Source organism: Solea solea, chromosome 16 (genome assembly GCF_958295425.1).
Source record: "Solea solea chromosome 16, fSolSol10.1, whole genome shotgun sequence".
Classification (NCBI taxonomy): Eukaryota; Metazoa; Chordata; class Actinopteri; order Pleuronectiformes; family Soleidae; genus Solea; species Solea solea.
The window spans coordinates 21,444,078-21,454,474 of record NC_081149.1 but is presented as its reverse complement, the minus strand read 5'-3'; the positions used below and the strand labels follow the sequence as shown (position 1 = coordinate 21,454,474).

General features: G+C 46.3%; 1 protein-coding gene across 3 annotated transcripts in view; it reads right to left on the bottom strand.

Annotated features, from left to right (window-relative positions):
* Window positions 1-638: 638 nt before the first annotated feature.
* The window catches only part of grin2ba (glutamate receptor, ionotropic, N-methyl D-aspartate 2B, genome duplicate a), a 122,481-nt gene continuing 112,722 nt past the window's right edge, over window positions 639-10,397 (bottom strand). For all 3 annotated transcript variants that reach the window (XM_058653369.1, XM_058653368.1, XM_058653370.1), the window contains 2 exons: window positions 9,417-9,655; window positions 639-4,908 (listed from right to left, as the gene is read on the bottom strand). In XM_058653369.1, the coding sequence (XP_058509352.1) occupies window positions 2,647-4,908; window positions 9,417-9,655 (2,501 nt within the window). In that variant the 3' untranslated portion in view covers window positions 639-2,646. The remainder of the gene's footprint in view (window positions 4,909-9,416; window positions 9,656-10,397) is intronic.

Genomic DNA, 10,397 nt, shown 5'->3' with positions numbered 1-10,397 from the left:
CACGTACTAACGCTGACACTGATTGACGCTCACTCCCCATGTCGTGTTCCCGCTCCTTCTTATTTCCTCGTTATTTGGCCCCGTCCCTCTGTCTTCCATCATCTTGCTGATAATGATTGACCTGAACACTCGAATATAAAAAAGTTCCAGAGATCCCAGTGTATTTATTGGGAGAGTCGCTAATAGGTTGGGTCGTCCGCGGGGTGAATCTGTCTCATTTAAGGCTAACTTTATCAGTCTCACTTTCATATTGTTCACAGGCTGTTGAATTTATGGAGAGTGGTCAGCAGATTAGTGGTTAAAAAAATAGCTGTTGTCAGGTGTGATCTGCTTCCCTCCACACACACACACACACACACACACACACACACACAGGCACGCACACACACAACCATTACACTGGTGCATTTTGATGAGGGTATTCAATAGAAGTCTGCAGTGACAAAGATCACACTCCAGCAGCTCGGCGATCTCGGGCCGGCACTCCAGCACAACCTCCTGCAGCCCTTGAACTTCTGACACCGCCGGCTCATCCAACATCAAACCTTTAAATAACTAATAGACACTTCCTTATTCTGTACAGTAACACGATGAGTCATCGTCAGACAGTTCGAGGGGTGGGAGCGCGGGGGGGGGGGGGGGGGGGGTGGAGGGGGGGATGATAAGGCATGTCTACCGAGTGCCTGAACCTACACTGAGTAAAAAGGTCCTGTGCAATAAACGAGGCCTCTCCAACCGAAAAAGACTGAACGTCATGAGTCAAAGCAGAAAAGCCTGAAAGCTTTCACAAGATGGCCGCCTCAAGTCAGCGTTCGAGAGGCCTCTCTCAAATAGACATCCTCCTCAGCGCCATTGTCACAGGGCAGCGACGCTCACGTGTTCTCTGGAGCAGTTTGCCGACTAAAGGACAGTGCATATATTGTCTGGGAGAAAAAAAAACCTGTCTGCGATCGCGCGCCTCTCAGACTCCTTACATGAGCGGAAAAGTAATGCCGTCTGCGAGATACTAGTGAGAGGCCAAAGAAAGTAAGTGCCTGGTGACTATTGTTATGTAACCTGAATAAAACAAGTGGTCTAAAGGCTGCCGTGTTGTGAAGTGAGACCCATCGGTCAATCCGTGACAGTGGGACGTCCTGAATACGAGCGCTTCATAAAAAGCGCTGCCCATACTTTGACATATGAAATTATTTCACAAAGTTATAAAACATCTCAACGGCAGCGTCGTCGTCTCAAGCCTGCTGTAAATGTTTACTGCAGTTTTGGCTCATGAGCGTGAAGAGGAAAACACAGCAGCAGCAGCAGCAGCAGCAGCAGCAGCAGCAGCAGCACAAACAGCAGCAGCACAAACAGCACGCCGGGTCCGTCCTGGTGCTGCCGCGTCCAGAGCCACGCGTAAACTGGAGGACACATCCACTGGAGACCGTTAAGGCACGTCCTTCCTCTCAGTATCTTCAGCTTGTGACAAAAAAAAACAAACAAATAACGTGTTGTTCACAGTAACACACGTGCAAACCGAGTGTGTGTTTGAGTCTGTTTGTGTGCACTTGATTTGTGATGTCTCTTGAAATGTCAAGTCGAGGTTGTGTCGGCTCCAAACGCCTCTGTGAGATCCTGTCGTTTTTCCACAAGGAGCAAATAAAGAAATGAGCATGGAGTAAAAAGAGTCAACAAAGAGGAAAAGAAAAGAAAAGAAAAGAGAATGACTTAGTCTTTCAACAGAATAGCCTTGCTGCTGTCACCAGGAGCAAACTCAATACTATTACAGGTACTAAAAACAGCAGTGAAAGATTCTAATAACAAGAAATGAAAGAAGAAAAAAGCTGTGTTATCATAAACAATACTAACATCATTATTCACAATGTCATCAATATTATTGTTGTTCTGATACCCTGTTTTTTTTTTTTTTCTATAAGAATATGTTATTATCATTTATGATTGTATTTCTCATAGCAAACAAGATCGGCTCTTTTGGCGTCGGGGATGAGGAGGAGGAGGAGGAGGAGGAGGAGGAGGAGAGAGTGCACGACTAAGCTGTCTCCTTCCACTCGTCACCTCCTGTGTCACAGCTCTGGTAAACGTGACAATGTCTTCTTTCAGTGGTGACACAGGGGCAGATGGCCAGTTCACTCCTCTCTCTCCATCTCTCTCTCTCTCTCTCTCCACTCTCCGCTCTCGCAGTCTTTCCTCAAAAGCTCTCGGCGGGAGCTCTCAGCTCTCAGACAGCTATCAAATAACACCAGGCTCACGTGTCCGATATCAAACGAGGACGAGGTGTCGTCCCGCTGTGTTAATAACCGAGTACGTTGATTCTGCCTCACTGGAGGGTGAATTGATGGACTCTGTGAGTTGAGGGGAACGTTAATTGACCATGTTAGGACACAAATGTAGAGGAGCTTTGGCCATTTCTGAAAGAGGGTTAACAATCCACACCTCCTCAGAGTGTCCTGATGCAAGATTGAACTCTACCATTCAGTCTTTTCCTCCTTTGCCTTTCATCTCTCGTGTCTGATATGATCCAGATGTGCAGTGTGTGTGTGAACAGCATCTTTTAAAATCATCCCTGATCTCTAAGCACTGGATCCCTCTCCTCCTCCTCCTTCTCCGTTGCCCTCGTCTGCTCCTCCTCCTCCTCCATTACTTTTTCTTTCACACATCAGACTCAATACTGGAGAGTTTCTCGTACACATGGCCATTGCTTCCATTGAAGGGACGCGGGGGTCCGACCCCCAGCATGGAGCCGTGGTGGTTCATTCCACCAAGGCTGAGCTCTTTTGGGAACCGGGGTGCTACATTGGACACCACCCCGGCCGTGGCAGATGCTGGCAGATATGACGTCGTGCTCATCTGGCCCCTCAAGTCACTTCGGCTGTTTTTGGCAACTTGTTGCTGCTGCTGCTGCTGTTGCTTTTTCATGTAATATTGTTTGGCTCCGTGCATCAGACACTGGTCGTCACCAAAGGTGGGTATAAAGGGGTTTTGGTTTACCCGATCAGGGTAAAGAGATTTGGATAAAGAAAAAGCTCCTCCACCTCCTCCTTCCATCAAAGACCTATCCCTGTCTCTCATGTCCCTCTCACCAACGGAGCGGCGGTGGAGGCCCTCTCCACCTCTAAACAGGCCGAATGGTGAGCCAGGTCCTTTCCGGCCCTCACCTCCATAAAACAACGGATCTCTGTCCCTTTCCCGTTCTCTCTCCGATCCACCGTGACGCTCAAATATGTGTGCGAAGGGGCTGGTGCCCTCCATGTAGCGTTCTTTCTCCTTCAAACTAACGCTCCTGGGTGGGGGCAGCATCCCTCCCATGCCGGCGCCGCTCATGCCTCCACCCAGACCCCCCATCATACTTCCCATCCCACCTGACTCCTCTTTCTGAAGGTCAACAAATGCGTCGTACGAGTGCTGCCGCCGTAGTGGTTTGCCGAATCCTCCACTCTTCCTCCTCTGCTGGGCCTGAGATTGAGGGCCTGCGCCCATACCTCCTCCCCCACCTTGGCCTTCACCCATCTGTTCCAAGAGGTGGTTGTTGTCCTCGCTGATATCATAGAGGTTCCCTGTCTTTTTACAGCCCTCGCAGCGCATGCAGGTTGCAGAGCTGGGCCGGCTGTTTCCTCCGCCTGCCGAAGACCCGCAGCTCATACCACCACCATACCCACCCCCTCCTCCATGCATGGACATCTGCTTGCTCCCTCCTCCCCCGCTAGCCCGACAGTTCCTGCATTCCCACTCTCCCCCTGCCAACCCAGATCCTCCACCCTTTGAGTCAGACTTTTTGGGTTTACTCTTAAGAAAGTCATCCACTGGCACCAGAGGCCCCACACCCCCATCTCTATTCCTAGGGCCCTCGGTCAGGTCCACATGCTCCCACTGAGGGACGCCCTCCTTGGGCCGAAACTGGTCCAAATAAAAATCCCTAACACTCTCCTTTTCTCTGAAGAGATATGAATTGTCATCATTGTTTCCACCTCCTCCTCCTCCTCCTCCTCCTCCTCTCTTGCGTTCAGAGGGCAAAGGTGGTGGAGAGGCAGAGCGGTGGTTGTGGTAGTGGTGATGGCTGATGTGGTACGGTTTCCTCCTGTAGCCGAGCTCAATCTCGTCCAGCTCCCGTCTGGACTTGGCAGAGGCCGGCCTCTTTTTCAAGCTATCACGGTACTTTTTGCGCTTCTTGGCGTTGCCCTCCAGGTTTCCATATGTTACAGTGTGCGTGGAAATGTCTGAGACATCTGAGCGTATATTCCCATCATCATCTCCTCTGCCTGGAATATAGCTGGGTCCAGGGATGTAGGTGGAACTGGAGAACTTCCCATACAGGTCTGGCAGGGCTCCTGTGAAGCCCTGGCCTGAGGGCGGAGTCTGCCCAGACAGCAAGTCAAACTTGCTCATGTTCCTGTGGGTCAGTGCAGAGCAGGGCTGCGTGGTAAAAATAGGGGCCACCCCACCACCGAGGCTGTCACAATCGAACATGCCGCCCTCCAGTGAACTAGCGCTGCCCAAACTGAGGGGCCTGTTGGGAGGAGGTCCGCTGAGCCCTGGAGTCGAGCCATGGTGATGCAGGTAATGGTCCTGGTACAGATTACTGTCCTTCATGTGGAGGTTGCCAAACGTCCTCTCCACCTCACTGATGTAATCGCTGAACATGTTGTCTTCCGGTATATACGGCGGCTTGCAGTCCGAGTGGCCCGCCAAGCTACGCCGGTGTTCAGAGATGTCATAAACCGAGGATTCCCGACGGATGAAGTCCAGAGCACTGTGTGGCGAGCCGTTCACCCCTGAGAGCGAGGCCATGTTCTTGGCGGTGCGCAACAGGCGCATGATGTTGGAGTGGGTGTTGTTCATGGTGGCTGACGGGGAGTTCAGTGCTGAACTGCTTTTCTCCTCTATCTGCACGCCGTGGATACAGCTGTAGATGCCCTGTGTGGTGGAAACAGATGACAGGAAATATTACTGAGTATGCAAATGAAACCGTTAGTTATCAACATTATTGTATTCTCAAATTAAATTAATATTGCACCCCAACATGGGTCAGTGTCCACAGAGCTATTCCATTTATGCTTAAATGAGTGTGTACACGATCTAGCGTTTTCTCACCACAAGTTTGCCGTCTTTTGTCGGCCTTGAATTCTTCCAGCGATGATAAGTAATTATCTTAAATATCTTGTTTATGTTACATGCTTTTATTGGGATGTATAAACCTGTGAATACGTATATATATATATATATATATATATATACATATATATATACATATATACATATATATATATATATAAATATATATATATATATATACACATATATACATATATACATATATATATATATATATATATATATATATATATATATATATATAAACACACATATATTTCCAGAAGTGTTTCCTGCCAACATGGCGGTGTGAGCACGCTGCATAACGTCTGGAGCTCTTTAAAACTATAACTTGAATAATGAAGATGTGATTGTTTGAGTCAGTGTGCAATAAAGTGAGACAGTGTAAGCGTACTAGATGGAGAACCAGGGGGGACAGTGTAGCTGGACAGTGGATGATTGAAAAAGGCAAAGATGCAGTAAAAAGAAAAAACCCTGGTCAATACCGTTAATCAATGTGATTAGAATTCAGTCGAACAAAATCACCCAGCAGTTATTAAACACCTCAGTTCCACCTCAGCACCACCGGCCACAGCGCATTGAGAAAGGCTCAGCCAAAGAGACACGAGCAAAGCCCTTCAGTGACAGAAAGACAAACGGCCTCATTTGCATTCAGTGATGTACGATACAGTATTCAGATAAAAATGGATGTAGAGGGGAGAGCAAACCAGGCATGACAGATGGGGACGGTTAAGGATCAGATCAATTACAAACAATGATTTTACTCAGTTTTCCTGTACATCTGTGGACGGCTGTGGAAACTGAGGGTTTCTTCCCCCTGTAATACAGCAGCTGACCTCAGCATTGCTCGCCAATGCAGAGGTCAGCACTGTGCCAAGAGGTGAGGGGTCAGCGGCCATCAAATCTTCTCTGCTATTAGGCAATGACTCCAGGCCATTCTCTTCCTTTTATCCACTGAAATGACTTGTTGACCCCAGGTTGTCCTCTCCCAAGCCACTCGTTTCTGCTAGTTAATTAGCTTCATGGACAGTGGCTGAAATAAATAAATAAATAAAAAGGCCTTTATCCCTTACTCCGGTTTTTATAGATAATGTTATTGCTCCTTTCAATTTCACAGTCTGTTAACAGCCAAGTATGTAAAGCTTGATAGAGGCCAAACCTAAGAGAGGTTAACACAAATACAAAATGACTCAACGATATTTGAGAACAAACATTACAGGGTTAAACTAAGCACCATCTTTCAATGTTTAGCCGTTTTTATGCATGGTTCTTTTGTCTTCCCTCCATAATTACATCATTTGTCAGCACTTCATCTCTCTTTTTTTATTTTTTTTTATTTTATTGTCCTTTTTTGGATTTGAATTTGAATTTTTGTAATGGTCCGAATGTGCAGCATTTAAGTGCTTCACCGTCAGACACACGCACACGAGCAACGATCAGGAATTAAAAGTCAACACAGTAGTGCATCAAATCACAATTCACACATTTGTGGCCTGAAGCTTCCTAAAAATGTTCAATCTGCAGCAAACATCTATATGTGATTACACTGGAACAAAGAGGCAGGAAATCACCAAATACTGTAACTAGCTGTGCTGTTTGAACCACTGTATACAGAGAGGGTAATCTACTTGTCGCAGCTTATGCTTTAATACTGCCTATGTGCAGTCTAAGCATATGGGGCTACATGCACATTACTGTAGTGAAGTGAGGGCTGAGAAATCAATATAATTCATTTGTTTCAGGTGCGACGCGGACAAGCAGGTAGTCAAGGGAGAGCAGCTCGCTAAGCTGCTGAGCTTAGGAGAAAACGAAGCCATGACCAAAAGCCACGTGACTGACACCAAACATGACAGATGTCTCATTTTTACAGTGCTTAGCTTAAATGTTAATTGCAGCAATAACAATAAAGTTTATTGGATTACGCTGTGAAATTAAAAACAACAACAACAACAACAACAAAAAAAATGGAATAAATCTGAGCAGCAGCACGAGAGGGGAAAAAAAAGAAAATGGAAGAAAATAGCCGTGGCTGGAGAGAAAACGCTTGAGTAAATTAGAAGGAGACAATGTGGTGCTGGGGCCGAGGACTGTGGAAAGATAATAAACGATAATTGCCGCTGTTGTGGTTTTCGGAATGCGAAAGCCCTGTGCTGCATATGCAAATTAACTGTGTCAATGAATATTCCTCGTGAATATTTTAACACAGTGAATCACTTGGCTTTATTTGTGGACAAAAAGTGTCCATTTATGTTGTCACATTGTAGCAAAAGACAGAGGTAATTTCTGCAAATGAGAGCAATCACTGAATGTTACGCGAACCATAATTGCTCCCAGATCCAGTTCACACACAAATTATAATGGTGTAATGATCAAAAACAACACCAAGCGGCCTGTCGCTGGAAATGAGAAGTCAACTGACATTTCAGCAACTGGTCTTTTATGCTCCGGCAGCACAAACACGCACACGGACATGCACACACAACTATAAACAAGGCAACAGCGACAACATAAAATTAACACCATACAAAATAATCAAAGTTGGGCACTGGAGCGTACTATTAGCACAGAGAGGGGGAAATGTTGTAGAGGTTTTTTTTTTTTGGTTTCTTGGTACAAGCAGCCCTGACGCCGTATCAGCACATCAAATGGAGGGAGGGAGCAGCAGCGTGATGCTCTCTGCCGTAAATTAGCCACGCGGTTTAGCCTGCAGCGGTTCACCTTCAGAGGCACGCAGTGAATTACACCGGAGCCATGTCAAAACAATTGGAATGCAAATCAAATACCTTGGGGGTGACTTTGGTCTCCTGGGATCCAGTAATCTACCCCCTCTGGTTCTGTGGCTGATTTTAGTTGAGTGAAATATTGATTTCGGCTCAACCTTTTGTAAATATTTACCCCACAGATGTCAGAAAGACCTAGAGTAAGCGTCTAAACAAAAGGAGAAAGCTCGTACATGTAGACGTGTGGGAGTGGTTTGGTTCATTTTGGATGTTGTGCACATTCACATTCTCAGCGTGTTGTCATGTCAGGGACATTAAAAGCTGAATCAGCGGATAATGTGACAGGCTTTTCTGACACGGATGTTTCGGTGATTCTGAGGTTAATTGGGCAATTATTATTTCATACCCCGCTAATTTCCTGTTTACAACAATAATAAAAACAAAACAACACAAGTTAGGTACATGTTTTATGTGTTTTCATACGTTAGAGGGTGCTGACGATAAAGGCAGTGGCAGTTACTGGTCTTTGAAACAGGGGAAGCTCATTTCAGGCCCAGTTATTCATACATAAAGTCTGCAAACGGACAACTAGAAAAAGGAAACGCGATACTTATGTAAAACTGAAATGCTATAATAGTGTTTTTATTTACAGTGTATATGTACAAATGAAAATAGTCTATATTGCCGAGCAAATAACATACACGACCAGCTACTGTGTGTGTCTAAAGACTTCCCACAGGACTGAGGCAGAAAAAGACTCTGCTGTTGCGTTTGTTTCTTCAACGCTGTCAATCAAAAACTGGTTCCGCCTTTCAGACAGTTCCTCCAATAATCAAGCAGAAGCCCAGCATCCATGCCCGCCCATCCCTCCATCCCTCCATCCGTCGTGGAAAGTGAGCTTCCCTGGAAGTGATGTTTTTGTCGCATTTGTCCCGATCACAGTCGAGTGAGAAAAAAAAACTATTGTGTGTCGTCCCATGGAGAACAGCTGAAGCTGAGCTTCAAGTGGTTTTAATGTGGAGGCTGCTACGGGAACATGAACATCTTAAACATTATCAGCACATAGTACATTCATATTAAAATGTAAACGCTACATCGCTGGGCTGACTACCACTGAGATAAAGGCAGTCCGGGTCTTAATGTGCTAATCCAAGCAATTTAAACTAAATTGTAAACACAGCTAAGCGTGACTACTCTATATACAGGAAGCGAAAAAAATAAATCACTTTTTGTTTAAATGTTGGCAAAGACGGTGGCGTAGTTACTCGAAACCATATGGAATGTTACACAGAGAGTTGTTATTCATATCAGCTGCGGCACAATTTGGAAAGTGTGCCAGGTAGTAAAAGTGTGATACTTCCAGACGTATGCTTAATTTCGATGCTTGGAAACACACGCAAGGTGTGAAGTGTGTCAGGACTAATGTGCTGTATTGGCACTAGGAATCGCTCAATCAGAATATGTGGGAGAAGTCTTTTCCAGTGGAGGGTCTCCAACAGTGTGCTCCTGTGGGTGTGTTTGCTTGTAACTCACATACAGACGGACACTTATGTGCACATGTACATGAACTACTCTGTTGTAATTCCTCACCCTGCTAATGGAGAAGACGAAGCCGGGCTGGCCGGAGCAGACGCCCATGAAGCAGAAGCGAAGCTGCCAGTAGAACCAGTGCTCACAAATGAAGGTGATGAGTGACAGGGCCATGGCGGCGCCGAGCATGTAGAAGACGCCCGCCATGTTGTCCACGTCCAGCTGACTGGACATCACCTCGTTCTTCTCGTGGTGGCAGATCCCCGTCAGCCACAGGGACTCCAGCTCCTCCATCTCACCTGCATGAGGGGGAACGCAGCGAAACGGCAGGGGAGAGCGAGACGACGACAGAGGAAGAGGATGAGGGGGGGAAACAGATGGTACGGAGGGCAAAGGAGGCAGCGAGAGGTGGATGATGTGGGCAGGAAGGAGGGACGGTTAAGAGTCGCAGGAAGTGCGATGAAAATAAGTCATGACATGAATGAAGACGAGAGGACCCAGTTTATAATTTAAATGGCAGGGAGAGGAAATAAAGAAAGGAGGGTGAAAAATGGAAGAAATATTAAATGGGAAGGAGGATATGATGTAACAACAGTGTGAGTATTGGAGGACACAAGGGATGAAGAAATGATGCAAGAGAAGGTGAGAGGAGGAGAGGGCAGTGAAATACAGCTCTGTATTTTGCAGTAGGCTTCACAGTCTACACACACACATGGATTTAGATACATGTTAATTTCACTTTCACTGATTTACTCTCATCTCTGTGAACAAGTGTCTGTCTGGGTCGGTTTTTTTTTGTAAATAAATTGTGAAAAACAAGTGGTTGCATGCGTAAGCGTGTGCGTCTGGTGCCGTCCCTGAGCCACCGGTCTCTTTGTGGGTCACCTTCTGCTTCATCGCGAGTTGTTCTCTATCACAGCAGACTGTGGCAGGACAAGTGTCGCTTAATTAATCATACATTCAGCCGCTGTCGCTGCGTGTCACCGTGACTCTTCTACCGCAGCAATGGCTGGCCTCTGAACAACAACACGGAGCTCAGCG